General features: G+C 43.1%; 1 protein-coding gene across 7 annotated transcripts in view; it reads right to left on the bottom strand.

Moving 5' to 3' along the window:
- Positions 1 to 13,102: 13,102 nt before the first annotated feature.
- Positions 13,103 to 22,152, bottom strand: part of MSANTD3 (Myb/SANT DNA binding domain containing 3) — a 37,242-nt gene continuing 28,192 nt past the window's right edge. For all 7 annotated transcript variants that reach the window (XM_055579159.1, XM_055579166.1, XM_055579165.1 and 4 more), the window contains one exon: positions 13,103 to 18,705. In XM_055579159.1, coding sequence (XP_055435134.1) covers positions 18,296 to 18,705 — 410 coding nt within the window. In that variant the 3' untranslated portion in view covers positions 13,103 to 18,295. The remainder of the gene's footprint in view (positions 18,706 to 22,152) is intronic.

Here is a 22,152-nt window from a genome sequence, read left to right as displayed (position 1 = left end):
TAAGGTCCCTCTCCTTATGAAGTTTACAATCATATACTAATCAGTTATACAAATAAAAGTAAAATTGCAACAGTATTAACAGAGGCTATGGAAGGGAAAGTCAGAGGTTTCTCTGAAAGAATTGTACTTGTGCTTAGATCAGGAGGATGAGTTAACTAGGTGAAGAGGGGAGTGTTCCAGGCAGAAGAAAAACCAGAGCAAGGGCCTGTGAATTCGTCTGAATGCCAGCCAGCATAGTGGGGACAGAGAACAAGATCAACTGGTTGTAAACTTCAACAAATATTTACTGAGCACCTACTATAAATTACACACTGTTCTAGATGCTGAGCAATAGTAGTGAACGAAACAAAGTCACTGCTTCTCATGGAACTTATAGTCTAGTGCAGAGACCCCATAATATCATTGGTGGGTTGAGCCATAACGATAGTAACTATAATTCTCTGAAGACCTGCTACATCCCAGGTACTGCCAGGCACTTCCTATTACTTGTCACTAATTTTCCCATCTACCCTGTTGGTAGGTATTAGTTCCATTTTATAGATGAGGAAACTGAGGCTCATGAGGTTAAGTAACCTACCTAAATCACAAAGCTAGGACATTGGAGTCACCTGGCTCCTCTGACTCCAAAGCCCCATCACATCACAAGCATGAACAGGTGGAGAAGCATCATCCATCACCTGACAAAAGATGGCACAAAGATTGGCACCACTAATACTGCAGGGTGTACAAAGGTATGCACGAGCCATCCTGGGCCCCCGGCCAGGCATCAGGAGACTTTTGTTAGGGCTTCTTGTCATCATAAACAGCGATTATTGTGATTACATTGCTCATAATTACAACTCCAGTTGAAGGTACCATTCTTGTTACCCACATGGCCTTCAGTTCAGTTCAGTTCAGTCGCTCAGTCGTGTCCAACTCTTTGTGACCCCATGAATCGCAGCTCCCGCAGTTCACTCAGACTCACGTCCATCCAGTCAGTGATGCCATCCAGCCATCTCATCCTCTGTCATCCCCTTCTCCTCCTGCCCCCAATCCCTCCCAGCATCAGAGTCTTTTCCAATGAGTCAACTCTTCGCATGAGGTGGCCAAAGTACTGGAGTTTCAGCTTTAGCATCGTTCCTTCCAAAGAAATCCCAGGGCTGATCTCCTTCAGAATGGACTGGTTGGATCTCCTTGCAGTCCAAGGGACTCTCAAGAGTCCTCCAACACCACACTTCAAAAGCATCAATTCTTCAGCACTCAGCTTTCTTCACAGTCCAACTCTCACCCATTCATGACCACTGGAAAAACCATAGCCTTGACTAGACGGACCTTTGTTGGCAAAGTAATGTCTCTGCTTTTCAAAATGCCATCTAGGTTGGTCATAACTTTCCTTCCAAGGAGTAAGCATCTTTTAATTTCATGGCTGCAGTCACCATATGCAGTGATTTTGGAGCCCAAAAAAATAAAGTCTGACACTGTTTCCACTGTTTCCCCATCTATTTCCCATGAAGTGATGGGACCAGATGCCATGATCTTCATTTTCTGAATGTTGAGCTTGGCCTTAAGGGCCCTCAATTCTGTACATGGGCAGAAGCCAAGGAGGCCGGGGTTACAGATATTTGAACAAAAAGTGCTGTGGGAATCCACAGAGATAGCATCACTCTGCCTTGAGAACAGGCTTCACCACTGTAATTGTGTATATTTGAAAGGCTCCTCACCCAAACAGTCCCTGTGAGTGGGTAAAGAGACTGAAGAGCCACCTCTGGGTTTTTCCTGAAGGTCTTCTTGTCATTCAGTTGCTCAGGATTGCTCTGAATACAGAATGCAGATTTTCTCCATCTTTCGGCAAATGGAAATGTTCAGCTGCAATTCAAAAATTTCTCCAAAGGTTTAACTCATAAAAGGATTGTACCAAAAAAATAGCTTCTCGGACAATCACCCATAAATTGTAGTAAGAGTTCAGTTCAGTTCAGTCACTCAGTTGTGTTCGACTCTTTGTGACCCCATGAATCGCAGCACACCAGGCCTCCCTGTCCATCACCAACTCCCAGAGTTTACCCAGACTTATGTCAATTGAGTCAGTGATGCCATCCAGCCATCTCATCCTCTGTCATCCCCTTCTCCTCCTGCCCCCAATCCCTCCCAGCATCAGGGTCTTCTCCAATGAGTCAACTCTTAGCATGAGGTGGCCAAAGTACTGGAGTTTCAGCTTCAGCATCAGTCCTCCCAGTGAACACCCAGGACTGATCTCCTTTAGGATGGACTGGTTGGATCTCCTTGCAGTACAAGGGACTCTCAAGAGTCTTCTCTATAGCATAGTAAATAAGAGTGTAAGCTCTGAAACCAAACCGTCTGGTTTTGCATCTTAACTCTGCCACTTGCAAGCTTAATGACCTTGGGCAAGTTACTTCAATTCTCTGGGCCTCAGTTTCATAATCTGTAACACGGAAATAAATTTTTTAGTTACTTCATAGGGTTGTGGTAAGGATAAAATAGGTTTGCATAGATAAAGTGCTTAGAACAATGTTTAGTACATTGTAAATATTTAATAAATAATTGGGTAGAGGTAGCAATAAGCAAATAAATGTTAGTTATTTATGAGTGGCAGGAGCCATTAACTGTATTTAAATACTAGGCTAAGAGCTCCACATGTATTATATAAGGTAATGCTCCCAAAATCTCATTCTGTAGATGAGAAAACTGAGGTTTGGAGAAATTATTTTCCCAAGGTCACACAGCTAGTGGGCAGTAGGACTTGGGACTCAAACTGAGGTCTGTCTGACTCCAAAGCCTGTGGTCACCCTTAAAGTTGGCAGTCTAAAGAGCTCATCTGATCTGGCTGGCTGCTAGAGAGACCTGCATGAGTGCAACCGGGTGACTGGCAGGGGCAGCCCAGCTACTAGAAGGGAAAGTTGTGATAATTAGCCATGTGGGTCAAAGGGAAGGGACAAGAGCCTGGAAACTTGAGAAGAGCATCCACTCGGCTTAAGACTCATGAAAGAGAAGTAAGGCAAGGAGTTAAGTACAGGGAGGAATTCGAGTGAGTCAAATGGATCTAAATAATTCTCTTTTACCACTGTGTATGTTTAAGTATGTCAGCTTGATTCTGTATGTACACATATGTACTGAGCATATGTCATTTGCTATGTGTATATATGTAATGAGTGTATATCAGCTTGCCTCTGTATATATGCATAAGTGCCAAGCATATGTCCTTTTACTCTCTATGTGCATATGTAGGGAATGAGTATATATAAGGTTGCCTCTGGGAGTGTATATGCTTGCGTATTTGAGTGTGACAGCTGGACCCTGTGTTTGTACATGCACATTTACATGTGTGTATCCATGCACACATCCCTGTATAGAGCAACTCATCAGTACATATGTGAGCTTGAATGAAGTCAGTGATTTTCTTTCCCTTTCTCCCTTGGCAGCCAGTTGAAAATTATTCCCTACAGTCTGATGGCCTTGGAACTCATCATTGGGATCAACATAGTTAGATTCGGCTCTTAGTCTGGGTTCCTACTGAAGGGAGTTGTAAAGGTGAAACTGCAAGACCCCACACTAAAGCTGTTTCTCTCAAAGCAGAACAAGAGTGGTGAGACCTTGGGCAGCTCCGATAGTGGTGATTTCAAAAACAATGGGAGTAGGGGTCAGAGTAGGGCATGGAGAGCAAGGACAGTAGTGCCATTCACCCAACAATATAGAGAGATTGCCCATTACATGCCAGGCAACCATGTTAGGCAGTGAGGAGGCAGAGGTAAACCAGATAGACACAGTCTTTGTCTTACTGTCTAACGGGAAGTCAGTCTTTAGATGGCAAATTTCAATAATGAAGGATTTTGTGAAGGATGTGTGAAAGCATCAGACAGGGACCCTAACTCCAAGGGGTTGGGTACTAGTATAAGGAAAACTTCCCCTAAGAAATGATATTTGAGCCACTCCTGGAAGACTGATGAAGAATTAAAAGGGAGTAGAGAGGGAACAGTATTCTATGAAAGACGTTCAACCTGTAAATGATAAGAATATGGCAAGTTTAAGAAACAGAGAAAAGGCAGCTGTGGTTGAAGCCTGAAGACTGAGGAGGCAAATGACACAAAGGATGAAGTTAGAGACCAGACCACATCGGGCCTTTTAAGCCAGAGTAAGGATTTGTATTTGATCCTATGATTATTAATGGAGAATATCCTGCTCAGATTTATGTCTTTAAAAGATTACTTGGTTACGAAACGTTGTAAATCAACTATACTTCAGTTTCAAAAAAAAGAGTACTTGGTTATCTGCATGAACCGTAAGGTATGTTAATTATATCCCAATGACACTTTTGAAAAATAGCTTGGGCTGTAGTGTGCATAATGGATTGGAAAGGCAAAATGTACCCAAGAAAACCACAGGAGAAAAATTGCAGGAGTCTAGGTAAGGGATCATGGTGGCTTGAAACTAGGGAAGATGAGGATAAGTAAAGGAATTAACTTAAGGGAGTAAAATCAACAGAATTTGGTGACTGACTAGATGTGAGAGTGAAGGAGAGAAAGTGTCAAGCCATGGTTATCCCTAGGTTCAAGGATATTTACTAAAATGGCCAACTCTAAAGAAAAAGCATGTTTGGAGAGAGGATGATGGGCTCAGTTGTAGGCACACTGAGTTTGAGGGGCCAGTGAGGTATCTATCACTAGGACATCCAATAGCATTTGGATTTATAAATCTGTTGCTCCTGAGAGATTTACATGGAACACATAAGTATGGAAGACACCAAATAAAAATTAATTGAAGTCATGGAAGTCTGTGTGACATCTTAAAATTGTATAAGATACAGTTAACCCTTGAAAAACATGGGTTTGAACTACAAGAGTCCACTCAGTTGTTTTTTTTTTTTAACAAATAGGTATTATGGTACTACACCATAAAAGGTTGGTTGATTCCTTAAATGCAGAGCTGTGGATATGGAGGGCCAACTGTAAAGTTATATTCAAATTTTCAACTGTGAGGGGGGTTAGCCCCCCTAGCCCCCATGTTATTCAAAGGTAAACTTACTATAAAATTAGAAGAGGGCCCAGGTTAGGGAAACCTACTCAATGTTCTATGGTGACCTAAATGGGAAGGAAATCCAAAAATCAGGGGATTTATATAAACATATAGCTGATTCACTTTGCTCTATAGCAGAAACTAACACAACATTGTAAAGCAACTATATACTCCAATAAAAATTAATTAAAAAAAAAAAAAGAGGGCTTCCCTGATAGCTCAGTTGGTAAAGAATCTGCCTGCAATGCAGGAGACCCCAGTTTGATTCCTGGGTCAGGAAGATCCGCTGGAGAAGGGACAGGCTATCCACTCTAGTATTCTTGGCTTCCCTGGTAGCTCAGTTGGTAAAGAACATGCCTGCAATGCCGGAGACCTGGGTTCCATCCCTGGGTTGGGAAGATCCCCTGGAGAAAGGAAAGACTACAAGGCTTCCTTGGTGGCTCAGAAGGTAAAGAGACTGCCTGCAGTGCAGGAGACCCAGGTTCAATCCCTGGGTTGGGAAGATCCCCTAGAGAAGGAAATGGCAACCCACTCCAGTATTCTTGCCTGGAAAATCCCATGGGCAGAAGAGCTTGGCAGGCTACAGTCCATGGGGTCACAAAGCAACTATATACTCCATTAAAAATTAATTTTAAAAAAAAGAAAAAAAGAAAGAAGAGGGTCTAGGCTGAATCCCTGAGGATCTCCAATGATGGGAACTGTGAAAGAACTGCCAGAAAATTAGAAGGAAACCAGGAAAGAACAGGGTCACAGTGATGAAGGAACAAAATCTTTCAAGAAGGAGGACATGCCCACCTAGTCAAATGCTGTTGAAAGGTCAAGCAAAATGAGTCCTGAATAGTGTCCAATGGATATAGTCACTTGAAGTCATCAGTGATCTAAGCAAGAGCCATTTGGTGAAATTGTAGGGGCAGGATCCAGATTGGAGCCTTCTGAGAAACGAGTAGGAAGTAGAAACAGAACGTTTGGACAGCTTGTGAAGAAAAGAAGAGAAACAAAGCTAGAGGTGACTGAATGGAGGAGGGACTTTTTGAGATGAGACTGTAAAATATTTAAAACAATGATAAAGATCCTGGGTTTGGGGAGTTGACTGTACAACACAGGAAAAAGGATCAGCAGGAGTGTAAGGTTCTTGAGAGGACAAGGAGGTGTGGAATTCAAAACGCAGATGGAGGAACTGACTTTTGAGGAAGACACTTTCTTCTTTGAAACAAGATAGAAGAGTGGAAGGTGACATGGGGGTTGTAGATATGGTATTGAGACACTGAGGAACATCCTGAATCTTGGCTTCATTGTCTCTCTGAAAAGAAAGGGGGCAGGGCGCAGTGGGATATTGGCGGGCGGGGGTGGGGGGGTGCTGCATCCAAAGGTAGCTGAAGGCACTGTTGGCCCCACTATAATCTCTATCAGCTCCCTCTAGGCTGTTCCACTCCAATCCGCATTACCATCTTTACTGTGGGCAGTTGCATTCTCTCAGTCTTATGTAAAAAGTTACTTTTTCTTTAAACTGACTTAGGGTTCTAAGGGAAATGGTCTCTTAAGAAAGTTTGGGCAAAGTGTACCCTATGCTTTCTGAGTAGTCAGTGTGACTTGTTGCTGCTGCTGCTAAGTTGCTTCAGTCGTGTCCGACTCTGTGCGACCCCATAGATGGAAGCCCACCAGGCTCCCCCGTCCCCTGCTGCTGCTGCTGCTAAGTCGCTTCAGTCATGTCTGACTCTGTGCGACCCCATAGACGGCAGCCCACCAGGCTTCCACGTCCCTGGGATTCTCCAGGCAAGAACACTGGAGTGGGTTGCCATTTCCTTCTCCAATGCATGAAAGTGAAAAGTGAAAGTTGCCCCGTCCCTTGAGGTAACCTAAATTCAGATTCTCTCCAATCTAGCATGCCTTCTATTCTGTAGAAGTGAAAGTGATAGTCACTCAGTTGTGTCTGACTCTTTTCCACCCCATGGACTGTGGTCTGCCAGGCTCCTCTGTCCTTGGGATTCTCCAGGCAAGAATACTGGAGTGGGTTGCCATTTCAAATGCTGGCAAATGGTCAAGAGTGATTTAATCACCATTCTGCAATCACCGTGAAATAACTGATTTGAGTAATGATCACCAATGGATGCTAAAACTGTGGGGTGAAAGGTTGTAGGGGACAGGATATTCACGTAGTCTTAAAATATCACGCCACAGATAACTTATTAACTATAAACAAAAGGAGATAACTTTATAATGGAAAAATCTAGTAGATGCTGCCTTTGCCAGGTGATCAAATTTAGCCTCACCAACGGTGGGGCAGCTTTTGACCACACAGCTCCAGAAAGGATGTAATGAGAGATAGGTGATATTATCTATAAGATAGTCTTGCCAAAGAAGTTTAACCTGAATCTAATCACAAGGAAGTAATCAAATAAATCCAGAACATGGGGCACATTGACTAGGCCTGGACTTTAAAAGAAATTTAATGTAAGGAGAAATAATAAAGGAAAGAGGTTTCATCTAAATTAAATTAGGCTAAAGACACAAAACAACCAAATGCAATAAACCTTGATTGGATCTGAGAAAATAAACAGCAATAAAAGACATTCTTACAACTAGAGAAAAGTGAATGTAGACTACATATAGATACTATGTGGTAACTCAGAAGATATTACTAAGTTAATATTAATTTTCTTCCATGTAATAATGGAATTGCAGATGTAGGAGCAGGCTGAAGAATTAAATGGTGAAGTGTCAAAGTCTGCAACTTTCAAGTGGTTCAAAGAGCGAGAAAAGCCAACTGTTAACAATTGGTGAATCTAGGTGAAGGATTAAAAAAAGGATTTTTTAAAAATTCAGTGCAATTTATTTCATTACTTCAAACATATTTTTTTGCCATGACCTTGGATAGCTTTTTGTGCTTCTTAATATGCTAAATTAGATAGAAATCTTTAAAAGCATCACAGCAAGATAACTGCTCTGCAAAGCCTTTTAGACATAAAAGAATTTCTAATTTGTGTAGGAGTATAAGTGAATACATGGTACAATGAGAGAGAGGGCCACAAAATAATAAAAAGAAAACTCTCTGGGAGTTGAAGACCTTTGTGTATAGCACTTAACCTGTGGAGGTGTCTGTTTGCTCATCTGCAAAGCAGGGGTAATAATATTGCCTTTGTCATCCTGCAGTCCAGGCACAGGAGAAACAGGATGGAAAAAGACTTTATAAACTGGAAATGGGAATGGAAGTCATACTATTGTGATGTCCTGTTAGCAATGGTTCTTGAGCTTTATTACACCTACCAAGCAACTGGGAAGCTTGTTAAAAGCGTAGATTCCCAGTCTTGCCCTCAGAGATTCTGATTTCAGTAGGTCTGGGTAGTGGTCCAGAACTTGCTTTGGGGAAGCACGCCAGATTCTCTGATGCAAGAGATCTGAAACACTTAGGGAGCCACCGAGGATGTTGTTGTTGTTTAGTCACTCAGTCGTGTCCAGCTCTTTGTGACCCCCATGGACTATAGCCCAACAGGCTCCTCTATCCATGGGATTTCCCAGGCAAGAAAACTAGATGGGGTTGCCATTTCCTTCTCCAGGGGATCTTCCCAGCCCGGGGATAGAACCTGTGTCTCCTGTATTGGCAGGCGGATTCTTTACCACTGAGCCACCAGGGAAGCCTGCCATGGAAATTACTGTGATCTAAAATCCTTGCTAAAGTCTGCTATACATGTAAATCGGAGAAGGCAATGGCACCCCACTCCAGTACTCTTGCCTGGAAAATCCCATGGACAGAGGAGCCTGGTAGGCTGCAGTCCATGGGGTCGCTACGAGTTGGACACGACTGAGCGACTTCACTCGCTTCACTTAAAATCCCTGCTACTCAATGTTTGGTCCATAGATTGGCAAAATCACTAGCCCCTGGAAGCTTGTTGGGAATGCAAAATCTGGCTCTACTCCAGACTTACTGAATCGGAATCTACATTTTCAGCAAGATGCCCAGGTGATTCTAATGCACATTAACATTTGAGAAGCACCACAAGACAGATGGGTGACCTCTCTTTCGCCTTGGTCACTGAGTCTCAGCTTGCTGTCAGAAGAACTGGGTACCACCTTTGCCGCTGCTGTTACCTTTAACCTCGTGTAGCTCTTCTCTCTGCTTCATTTTGTTTCTGGCTCATCATTCCTAACAGATGTTGATAAATATAACCAGCCATAAACAGACTAATCAAATCATACTAACTCGGGATCTAAATCTAGTTGAGCTAAATATGCAATTTTTTTATTGCAGTGAAATACCATAAAAGTTACCATCTTTGCCATTTTTAACTGTAAAGTTCAGTGATGTAAAGTACATTCACATTGTTGTGTAACCATCTGTAGAACTTTTGGTATCTGACTTTGAATGACACTTAACCTCTCTAAGCTTCATTTCATTATCTTTAAAATATGGATAATATTCCTACTCCTACAGAGTATTTTAAGAATAAAATAATATATGAACATGCTTAGGGACCATAAAAGATATTCAACAAATGCTAACTTCCATCCTTGGAAGTAGGTTTCCAGGCAGCCCTGGATGTTCACAACAGATATCATCTACTGAAAGCAACTGATTACGTGTTAAAAGCATATACAAAAATCTACATTCTGGGTATATTACTGCCTTAGAACAGGGCAATTTGTAAAATAGAAGGATTCTATAATCTATAGAAGTGGGCAATTTAAAAGAGCTAAAGTAAACAGCAGCTAATTACATCTTGTTGGGAAAATTACATTTTGGGAACCAACAACCTTTATGTACACCTTATATAGAAATTCTTGTATTGCTTGTATTTGGTTTATTTTAGAAACAGTTTAAGTATAATCATTATGCTAATTCAATAACTTTCACAAATAGCACTTTCAACTTTGAAGTTGACCCGCTTCAATGGATTATTTTAATTCCATTTATGTACACATTTTCAGGCTTTCCTGGTAGCTCAGACAGTAAAGCATCTGCCTACAATGCAGGAGACCTGGGTTTGATCCCTGGGTCGGAAAGATCCCCTGGAGAAGGAAATGGCAACCCACTCCAGTATTCCTGCCTGGAAAATCCCATGGACCAAGGAGCTTGGTAGGCTACAGACCATGGGGTCGCAAAGAGTCAGACACGACTAAGCAACTTCACTATGTACACATTGGAAATCTCAAGTGGCACTATGTACATACACATTGGAAATCTCTTCCCCCTGGCTGGGGAAGATCCCCTGGAGGAGGGCATGGCAATCCACTCCCGTATTCTTGCCTGGAGAATCCCATGGACAGAGGAGCCTAGCAGGCTACAGTCCATAGGATCGCAAAGAGTTGGACTGAAGCAACTTCGCATGCACACACATATACACATTATCTTTTAAGGAGAATGGCAAATTGAAAACTTGTGTTACATACAGTAAAGTGAAAAGATTAACTGCAGAATCAGGTGAATTAAAACAGGGGAAGGGAATTTAGAGATCCTCTCCTCCAACACCCTTATTTTACACATAAGGGAATTATATTAATCCAGAGAGTGATGAGTGGGTCCAGAGCCCAGGTTACAGGAGTGCGTCCTGGTGTCACTTGACCTTGAAGGATGGATAACACTTTAGCAAGTGATGGAGAGAGGCTGTAGAAAGGCTGACAGCATTCCAGGTAGAGGGATCAACAGAAGTAATTTCACAGAGCCTGGCTCTGAAACCAAGAGGTGATGAGTGTGTTCAGGGATTGTCACAGAGTGGGAAGGCTGGAGGGAGAAATTAAGATGAAGTTTCGTGATGGAAGAAGAGAGTCTTGGATTGTCCTATGACACAGAATATCAGAAGAAAGGTGCAGGGTTTGGGCGGGGGGGAGGGGGTTGTATAGTTTGTATGGCCCTTTCATGTTTATATTCTCATGTAATCATTTTGGAAAGTAGTTTTTTTTACAGATGATGGTCTAATATTCAGGAGGCCATGTTCTCTGTAAGTGAAAGTGGAGTTGCTCACTCGTGTCGAACTCTTTGTGACCCCCATGGACTGTAGCTACCAGGCTCCTCCGTCCATGGGATTTTCCAAGCAAGAATACTGGAGTGGGTTGCCATTTCCTTCTCTAGGAGATCTTCCCGACCAGGGATTGAACCCAGGTCTCCCACATTGTAGGCAGATGCTTTACCATCTGAGCCACCAGGGAAGTTCTTTGTAAAGCAAAGACTTGAATGCAGGCTCTGAATAGAAACACTGTATTCTGATTCTTAAAAGCATGAGCTCCAGAGCAAGGCCACTTGGGTTCAAATCTCTCTGGCCCCATTTAGAAGCCATATGACCTTAAGAGAGGGAAAAAAAAAAAAAAAAAAAAAACAACTAAAACTTAGAGTCTGTGTGCCAAGCTTTGTTCTAAATACATACAAGTACTCATTTAATACAACAGCCCTAGGATATGTATTCTATTATTATCACTATTTTAAAGCCTCTCCCTCCAAAAAAGAAAAAGAGGAAGGAACTGGGATGCATCTCCCCCCTAAATTCTCTGTTCTGTTTATCATCTAATCTCGACTCCTTGGTATTCCACTCATAGCCTCCCCACTTGTGTCACTGTGGTAGATGAGATCACCATTCCAATTTTTCACCTCCTCCCCTCACCAGCTTCATGCTTAGTTGCTCAGTCGTGTCTGACTTTCTGCAACCCTGTGGGCTTTAGCCCACCAGGCTCCTCTGTCCATGGAATTCTCCAGGCAAGAATACTGGAGTGGGTTGTCATTCCCTTCTCCAGGGGATGTTCTTGACCCAGGGATCAAACCTGGGTCTCCTGCATTGCAGGCAGATTCCTTACCATCCAAGCCATCAGGGAATCCTCCCCCTCACCTGCTTAAGAGGCGTCTGCTTCCCTCCCCCTCTCTTTTGGCTCAGTCACATGACTTGCCTTGGCCAAGGAGATATTAGCAGCTATCACACTGACATTTGAAATGTGCTTTCCCAGGTCGGCTTGCCCTCTCGTCCTTCTGCCGACACCTTGAGAAGGGCTTCCCCTGGACAGCTCCTACCCCTGCAGCTTAGGGCTCCAAGCCACCCCAGCAGTGCCCCCAGACTTCCCAAAGGCTGAGTGACTATAGTGACCACTTTCCATTCCTGCAGAAAGTATAACTCTAGCCCACCCAAAACCTCTCTGAGGTTCAAGGATAAAAATCTAGAACCACATGCACCTCACAGCAGAGCAGAGTTTCCTTCTCGGTTGTTCTAGAAGCTAAACCAGACGATGACGGAAAAAAGAACTGGAACCTTTTTTTTTTTTTTGGCTGCACTGTACAGCCTGTGGGATCTTAGTTCCTTTACTAGGGATCAAACTTAGGCACCAGGCAGTGGAAGCATAGAATCCTAACCACTGGACCATCAGGGATTTCCCTGGGACCTTAACTTCTGCTGCTTACAGTAGTTCCATTATAACAGGTCCTTTTGATTAAAAACAACCAATTTCTTAAACAGCAGGGTTTGCAATTTTTTTCTCCCAACAAACCCATAAAAGAGAAAACTCAGACCAGAACCTAATTAAATCTCTTGACAGTTACCGGGAGTTATGACAGGGAACTCAAGTTTATGGCTTGAGAACCCCCTACTCTGATGAACACACATGGTGAGTCTTCCCCTCCACACTGGCAGTGCTGTGAGAATATTTTTCAAGTGGAACTGGAGCTGTTGATCCTCTCACTCAGGAGTAGCAGGAGCCCCATTCTGTCTACTCTAATCAGTGGCAACAGTGAAAAAACCTTCACGCACAAAATCTGGGCATCTGGAGAATGTAGAAATAGAAGCTTTCCACCTAATGATGATACACTGCACTGTTAGGTTAATAATCAGTTTGCAAACCCTACTATTATATTAGGTAATAGAAGTTCAATAGATATGTTCTTTAAAAATCTTACATAAATCACTCTTCTATAATCACATCTCATTCTATATGAACCAAAGCGCTGTTTAAAGAAATGCTCTGGTGAAATTTTTCATATACCCCCCAAAATCACTCTGGTATCTGTTATGGAAATTTTCTATAGTGGGTATTCCTAAAGCATGGTACCCTTGGGGTTCTTCCCCTACAGAGCAGCATCTCTACAGGGTTGCATCCAAGTCACAATGACAACAATAATGTTAAAACGCTTTACATCACTCTTTATTTCAAAAGTGCTTTACTAACATAGACTAGTCTTTACAACATTCAAGGGAGGTAGATAAGTATTACACCACTTTCACAGATGGAGAAACCGAGGCAGAGATTAGTAAGTTGTGTTGAAGGGCATAACATATGGCACAATTAGGAAAAGAATTTGTTGCAGTCATGAATCACCGGTGACCTTTCCCGCGACATCTGAGTTCCACCAACACAGAAGTAGCGGATGCCGCAAGGAAGCAGATGGCCGATATTATGGCTAGTCTAAGGCTATACACACTTCACCTTGTTGATACCACATGTTCAATATGCTGGGTGTTGGCAAGTATCTCCCTCACACACATTCTCAGGTGACTCCAACTCTAAAATAGGGGTCAGCAGAGACTGTCGTGGGTGCAGAAGGAGGGGCTGCAGAAACAGGGCTGGGAAGGCAGAAGACAGAAAAGGGCAAGGAAGAACAAGAGGACCAGCTGGGAAACAGCCCAACGGAAAGGAAAGCTGCAGCAGAAAAGAAGTGCTATTGCATTTGAACAGCTTGGACATCTAGAGATGCTATTAAGAGAGTAATTCTTTGCAATGACATTACAGAGTCACTCTTCATGGCTTTGCCAAATATAATTATCAGGTCCTTCTGACATTCCCGGGAGGCAGAACCATTCCTCTCCCCTGGTCCAGACCAAGTGCTGATGTAATTGACCTGACACTGCAGAAGCTGTTGACAACTCAAATACACTGCCCCACCATGCCTCTTTCCTTCTGTTGGTTCTTGTCTTAAAAAAATAAAATAAAATAAAAACAATGTATTTTAAGATTCTCCCTGAAAAGTTCCGAAAATATTTCCTAATTTTTAATGCATAATAAGGTAGGATTCTATGTTTGATTATTGTAAAGGGGCTGTAATAGGCATACATGGGAATTAGCCTCCCAGTCAGTGCATCTTTACACAACAAGGGACACTTAAAAAATACCCTGAAATTTGTGGGTGCCAGCTAGGAGAGAACTGAAGCCCAAGATAAAAGAAATCAGTTGACCCTTGAACAACACAGGTTTGAACTGCGCAGGTTCACTTATGCTCAAATTGTTTTCAATATTTGGGTACCATAGTACGACACCATCTGCAGTTGGTTGAATCCCCAGATGCAGAATTGCAGATACAGAGAGCTGACTGTAAAGTTACAGGCGGATTTCCCACAGCTAGGGTGTGTTGGTGCCCTTAGCCCCCCAGTTGTTAAGGGTCAACGATAGTCTTTCCTGACCTTTCAAGTGTGAAGCCTTTATAAGAGACGGTGACTGATACACCACTAGCTGCAGTGGAGGTACTGATGCAGAGACAGCGCCAAATGAGTGGTGATGAGGACCCAGCGAGGAGGGGTTAAAACGTCAGCTGAACAGGTGCAAGGGGCAGCACGGGCAGACGAAGTGGCAGAAGTCAGAGCACAGAGGCGACAGCCAAAGAGGAGGTGAGAGGAGGAGCTGGTGCTCCAGGCTGAGTGGCAGCAACTGCACTAGTTTGCGTCCAGGCTCCCCCTAGGACATTGTCAGCCAGACGCATCTTTCCTTTGTTTCAATCAACATCATTCTTCCAGGCATCGCCTTCAAAACCCCAGTCATCCGCTTCAACGAAAGAAATCTGCCAAGCCTGAGTGATTCCTCTCCCGCCCTTCACATCGGTCTCCCTCATTTTGCACTACAGCCTCCTCTAGGTCCTCCTATCATCTCATCCTAACTAGAGCCAAGCCCTCCTACCTTGTCTTCTGGACTCGTCTTCTCTAAACTCAGTTCCATCTTCTAATCTTCCTCCTGGAGCACCGTTTTGATCACGTTACTGCCGAATTTGGAAATTACCCCACATCCTCCCAATTACACATCTCCTTGCACGAATCTTCATCAGGGTCTTACATCTAGTGAATTTGCTCTCCTTTCTGAATCTCCACCTACCAAAATACCAACTCTAAAGATTTAGCTCAAATGCAAACTCCTCCAGGTGGCCTTCCTTCAAGCTTCTTCACTCTCTGCTGCTGCTAAGTCACTTCAGTCGTGTCCGACTCTGTGTGACCCCATAGACGGCAGCCCACCAGGCTCTCCTGCCCCTGGGATTCTCCAGGCAAGAACACTGGAGTGGGTTGCCATTTCCTTCTCCAATGCATGAAAGTGAAAAAGTGAAAGTGAAGTTGCTCAGTCGTGTCCGACTCTTAGTGACCCCATGGACTGCAGCCTACCAGGCTCCTCCATCCATGGGATTTTCCAGGCAAGAGTACTGGAATGGGGTACCATTGCCTTCTCCGTCTTCACTCTCTGCTGAGCTACAAATGCTCTAGAAGACGTGCACTGATCAAATACACGACAGCTGTGTACAAGCTCTCCTACTGGGCTATGTCCATGATTCAGCAGGGCAGGGGGTGTATTAGTGTTCATCTGTCAATTCTCTACAGCACCTGCCAAGAGATGTTTATTGCATTTCCACCTCAGGTAAAGAACTGCTCAAAAGTGGAATGCATCGGGATATACCTGTTCATAAGTGGAGACATTAGGAGTAAGCTGTAGATGTCATCTGGCTCTCAGGATAAAGGAAATCCATGACAGAGCTTTTGAGGGATGGGGTGGGAGCAGGCAGGTGGAGCTATTTGTTTTCAAGTCAAGAGACCTAGCACTGAGGTCCTGTTTTGCCATTCACTAGCTTTCAGCCTGGTGCAAGTGTTTCTTCTGAGCATCATTTCCTCACTGCTGCTGAACTTCACTGGATTAAGGACCAAATGATACACGTTTGTGAACTCTACACCAGTGGGTCTCAGTCTCAATTGGGCATCATCATCCTTTGCAAAATCCCAAAATATAGACCAGGCCTCAAACCAGGAAAACTGAATCTCCTGGGAATGGAACCCGTTGAGACAAATTTTTTTATAAAACACTGTTTCTAATGCAACTCAAGGCTGAAAACTGTTATAAATCTCATAAATACCATTAACAGTAGAACACGTGCTTTAGCCTGCTGGTTTAATTATCCTTTATTTGTTCAGTTAGGAATTAGTTCGATGCTTTTACAGTTCCATTATATGTGTGAGCTCTTTTTGTGTTGTTCCACATTGTTATTTGTGTGATTAGGTGGCAAATTCTGAAAGAATAATAATATATGGCATAATGCTGTATAAAAAAATGTACCTAACCCAATGGTGGTGCTTTTTTTTTTTTTTAAGACCAGGGTCCTCTAAAACCTTGCTGCACAGAATCATGGTGATCAGACAAGCAGAACTAGCATAACCTGGGAACTTGCAAGAAATGCAGTCTCAAGCCCCATGCCAGAATCGGCATGTTAAGGAGATTTTCAGGTGGACTAATAGATGAAGCAAATCAAACTTTTGTCAGTTCACATCTGTGTTGAGGACCTGCCATTCTCTGGCCTAATTTGTCTCCCATAAACCCATGAAGCTTGAGACTTTTTCCAGATGCTACTTCTCTAAAGCGTCTATTTGGAAAAAAAAACTAAGAACACAAATCCTTACAAAAGCATCCTTCCTTTGAAAGAAGACTAGTCTTCATGGGTTCCCTTTAATAACTGGTTCCTCTAAGGTATTTAAAATATGATCAGTGCATATAATAAATTGATATCCATTTAAGTTTTATGCAGTGCATATGCATATATGAGTACATATGTACTTTACTGAATTTACAGACCCTGAGAGCCAAATTCCAAAATTATGAAAGGAAGCTTAGCCACTGTATAAACTCTCCCCGTTGACTCACGTCCTACGGACAATTATGATGTTAGCAGCCGTTGTCCAAGACTGTGCAGACCACACCATAGTCAAGGAGTTGGTCTGATCATTATCTAGACCAACTCCCTTGTTTTAGAGACAGGAAACACCACGGCCAAAGACTAAATGGAGTTACCCAAGGTCACATAGCACCTGAGCCAGAGCCAAGCTCAGAATTCAAGCCCTGACTCCTAGTCCTACGCTACCTACATAGCCTCTGTCACACATACTCCTCCTTCCCTGACACACAGTCTTGAAGTTTCATTCTCAGACTCTGCTGACCTGCCATGGCACTTGAGTGTCACTTTGCTTCTCCCAACTACTGCTATGCCCAGCTCCCAAGGCTGTTTTTCACACTAGGCTACAGGAGAAGTTATATCACAGCTCAGTCAAACTATCCATTTATCAATCCATATTTCCAAATCTATTGGTAATGGATTCTGAAAAAGCTCAATACCAACTGTGTAATGCTTATGGAGCATAACTATCAGCCAGCACCACGAGTACAGCAAGGGAAGGGTCTTTCCTTAGGTGGCTAAAGATTAAAACTAAGGGCAAGCATGAACTCAGTAGTACAAAGTTGGGAGGAACCTACAGCAGGAAGGCAAAAACTGGAGCACAGTGGGGGAAGCAGCACCTTTAAAAAACATACACAGTGTGACTATAAAATTGCAAGTCTTGTCTTTTAATAAAATAAGAAATAAGCACGACAGAATGTAGAACTCTAAACGAACATTTCTCTCTCAAAGTAATCACATCCTTAGTTCCAACAAAGCTACCATTGTTGGAGACATTATCTGGAACTCTTCTTTGAGTAAAGGGGGAAAAAAAGCAGTCTATGAGCCACATTAGAAAATAACCTTCCATATGTCGGGCTGTTTAAAAACGGAAAATCCACACTCAGAAGATGACACAGAAAAACTGAAAAGTGTGCTGTAGCTCTTGTGGAGGTTCCCGAAAGACCTCTAGCAAACTCTGAGCAACAGCATCACCGCTGGAGAAACGTGTATCCTCCCAAGACAGCCGCTTTCAATGGGAGGGCATTCATTTGGATAGAAAAGGTCTGCTGTTTAAAAAAAAAAGACCCACAAAACCCAGCCACACTCCCTTTATAGTCACACTTGCATTTGATTAAAAAAATACAACAACAACACTCACACATGGTTCTTGTATGAATTCTAATTAAAAGACATTACATTCAGAAGGATAGCACTCAAAGTGATAATTTTCAGAAGACTCTAACAGCTTCTTTACCACTGAAGGGGTACACAGGGTGCAGCTGTTTACCTGAATGTATTCTTAAGTGACTACTACCACTCTAATTTTCCTAGTTCGTAGCTCTGTTACAGGTTACTGACCGCAAGTTCGTGTTCCAGACTTTCTTTGCCAGCACAGATTAATTACAAGGGGGCCACCCCCACAGTCTTTTAGGGTGAATTGGGAAAGGGCCGGTTAAATGAGGAAACAGGCCACTCCTTGGTAAAAGTTTGCAGTTTTCTTTCCCAATACATCTTCTTTTTATTGAGAACTTCCATTTTTATCCTGTGTTCCTCCTCTGCCATCTCACACTCTCGCTCTATCTGCTGGATTTTGGCCACATGCACCTCATTCATTTGTATCAGCTGCAGTTGTAAGATGGACATTTGTTGATGGTGTTCTTCCTCATGCATCTTTTTTAAAGCACCTTCCTGAGAGGTTTTGCTCCTGTAGTTTTTATTGGCTGTTATTCTGACAGCTGAACACGAGGGTTCAGGTTGAGAGGTCCCCTCACATACTGGAAAATGTATGAACTCTTTCTCATCATCGCACAGTTCTCTATTTGAAACAGCAAATGATTCTGAAAAACAGTAGCAGAAAACATATGTTCAAAGATCTTACAGGCAGAGAGTAAATCAATCCTATTTCAAATGACAGGGTCCCCCATGGCAGGATGACTTGAGACAGCATCTGCTCTGGTCTGCAGGTCCACAGGTACCCCTGTCACTCCTGACTTTAAAAAAAAAAAGAACCATACATCGAAAGCAATTTTCCCTTAAGAAAGTAACAATAATAGGTTTCATCATGTCATTTCCGACACTGCGAACTATGAGAAAAGTGGTCAGAGACTGTGCTTATCAAGGACTGGAGACCTGGGTATGTGGATGTAAGTTCTAAAATGAAATGTGCACAACCCCCAGTGAGCAGAAGACCACAGTACGAAGCCAGTGGTCGGTTTGCAGATTAAGAAGTTCTCCCTTGGTCTGATCTCCCTCTCTGATTCTCATTCAGCCATGAACACTGAAGTTCAATCTCCACAAGGGCACCATTGTTGGGGGTCCTGTTCACAGGTCTTACCCCTTACCCTGGATAGGCATCTCACAAAGGTTCTTCCTAGAAAGATGAGCCTACATTCCCTGGCTTAACTTCCTCAGACTTTTCTTCAGTCTCCTACATTTGGCTGTTCCCTCTAGCGCTGCCATCTGGGGGCCAATATTCATATCCTACAGACAATTTCTGACGTCCCTCTTATGAAACTTCTCCCTAGCACTTGACAATCCTTCTTGACATTTGTTTTCCCCTATTAGCTTCTGAACCATTGCTTTCTCCTAAGTTTCCTTTCTGATTGCTCTTTCTTCTCTTTTCTGGATCACACTTAAATGTTTCCCTGGGGTTCCTATCTCTGGCTCTGTTTTCCATCCACCCTAAGTAACCCTCATAATCTAATTCCAACCTTCCTTTATCTTCCTTGACTTACTCTTCAAAATCCCAGGTATCCTCCAATTCTACCACAATCTTTATTTTCTCCCATAATGCTGTCTCACTGCTCCTTCAGCCTACAGTTGGGCTCACTAATTGTCCCCAGCCCCTCACTCAAACACACATTCTTACTCCAGTTTCCCTTCCAACCTCCTCCCTAACCCCTACTTCATTCAGGATCAATGCTACTTGCTCTGTGAAACCTCAGCCCTCTCCTTTTCTCTTCTGTTATAGAACTTAACACATCCTAGTATTGTCTGAGGACTGTGACTTATTCATTTCCTTTATCCTTGGGCACCAATTATTTTGCTTGGTACCTAGCGGATGCCTAGCGCTGAAGCTTTGAACAGAAGGGAACAGAGCTTATGGATACAAAAGGTTGCCACATTCGGTGGTGCCATGTTTGCCCTAGTATTTTTATAGGTCAATGATATGAGTATCGGTTAGGGAGTTTCCATAAGGAAACCACTAGCCCATGATTCCATGTGGTAGGACTGGATTCTAGCTCTGACTCCAATGCTTTCTTGGGATGCTTTATATTTCCGGTAATGAGAGTCCTCTCCTTGGAGAAAAATAACATCAATTTATTAACAGAGTTGATTACATTAGTACGTCCACTCCATTATTCCAGAAGATGGGATGCTGGGAATGTTAATGGCTACTGGGGGAAACCTAACTCATAACACTCTGTTAATAAAAGGAAAATGGCTGCTGTTTAGGTGATTTCACTCGAAGGGGTTAGGTAACAACCATAACTAGTCCCTAATTAAGCTTAAAGAAAAGGTAAAAAAAATCTTACTTTTGAAAGGGAAGGTTAAAAGGACTCCTGCGTCATCCAGAGATAATGAAAATGTCTCCCTAGGAGTCTTCCCAACTCCAGCGGCTACAGCCTCAATTAGATGTCCTTCCCTCACGCTCCCACTGCCTCCGGAGCCTACCTCTGGCAGAGCACTTGTTAAAACTGGCGGTTTAACTACCTCCCCTTCAGGTCTCTGAGCACTTTGAAGACAGACACTGCCTCTAATTCATCCTCCTGGAGGACCCAGCTCAGGGCCTGACACACTGCTGGGCTTGTAAGAAATGTGTGCGGGATGAATTGGCTGCAGAGGGTCACATCGCTCTCAACATGGCACAACTGTGAAGAAAGAATAGCATTCTGAGTGCAGAGCCAAGGCGCAGGACAAAGGAGTGGGAACGGCTGAGCACCGAGAATGGGGTCCCTCAGATGGGATAAAATCAAAGAGGATTACCTCATCCGTTTCCTTTCGAGTCTCAGATCTGAAACTGTCTTCAAAGAAGACTGGACACATTAGACATTTTTTGGTAGCTTTAGCCTCTTCTCTCTTTGATTTCATTCCAGAGGACAGTTCTGGATACTCCTCTGAGCTTTTAAAAAGTCCATGCCCTGACAATGCTACTCATCTCTCCCAATTTCTAAATGCTTATTTTTATCTCAATAAGTCTTGGCTTTAGGGGCCTTTTGATGATGATGATGATGACAGCAATACCATTTTCTGAGCAGCTAACCAGGCACTAGGCTAGTGCTTTGCAGCATTATCTCATTCAATCCTTACAACAACCCTCGGAGAGAGGTGTTTTTATTTTTTATTTCATTTTTGGTCACACCCCATGGCATGTGGGACCTTAGCTTCCCGACCATGGATCGAACCTGTGCCCCTGCACTGGAAGATGGAGTCTTAACCAGTGGACCACGAGGGAAGTCCCTGCTGCTGCTGCTGCTGCTGCTAAGTCACTTCAGTCGTGTCCGACTCTGTGTGACCCCATAGACGGCAGCCCACCAGGCTCCCCCGTCCCTGGGATTCTCCAGGCAAGAACACTGGAGTGGGTTGCCATTTCCTTCTCCAATGGATGAAAGTGAAAAGTGAAAGGTAAGTTGCTCAGTCATGTCCGACTCTCAGCAACCCCATGGACTGCAGCCTACCAGGCTCCTCAGTCCAAGGGATTTTCCAGGCAAGAGTACTGGAGAGGGATGCCATCGCCTTCTCCGGGGAAGTCCTTGAGGGAGGTACTATTATAGAAAACCAAACACAATAAGCTCAAGTCACTTGGCTAGTTGAAAGAACCAGGACTCCAATCCAGGTCTGCCTGACTCTAAAACACAAGCTCAACTATTACAACACCCACCCTCTCATTATATCACCTGCTCAGCTGATTACTTACATATCTTGAAATGCAGTCTTCAGGTTGTATCCACTACAAAACCATTGATTATTAAGGCTATGGGTGTATATTTCAAATTTTGACCTCCAAATTTCTCTCTTGACTTATGAACATGAACACAGTATGTTTATGTCTGGGAACAGATAAATGAGTCTACTTTAAAATTAATTTTTTTTTTAGTTTAAAAGTGTGCATATTTTAAATTTAAAAAGCCAGATCTCTCAAGACTCGGCTAGAAGCTGTTGCTTAAAACTAGAGAAGCCCGATGGAGTAGTTAATTAACTTTCACACAAATATTAGCTCCAATGATTGGAAGCTAGTGTTCAGATGGGGAGAGTCTCCTCTTAATTGGAAAAAGACTCTCCTG

The sequence above is a fragment of the Bubalus kerabau genome, chromosome 4 (assembly GCF_029407905.1).
Source record: "Bubalus kerabau isolate K-KA32 ecotype Philippines breed swamp buffalo chromosome 4, PCC_UOA_SB_1v2, whole genome shotgun sequence".
NCBI classification, from domain to species: Eukaryota; Metazoa; Chordata; class Mammalia; order Artiodactyla; family Bovidae; genus Bubalus; species Bubalus kerabau.
Note: the sequence above shows the minus strand (reverse complement) of the source record. Positions and strands in the feature narration are given on the sequence as shown.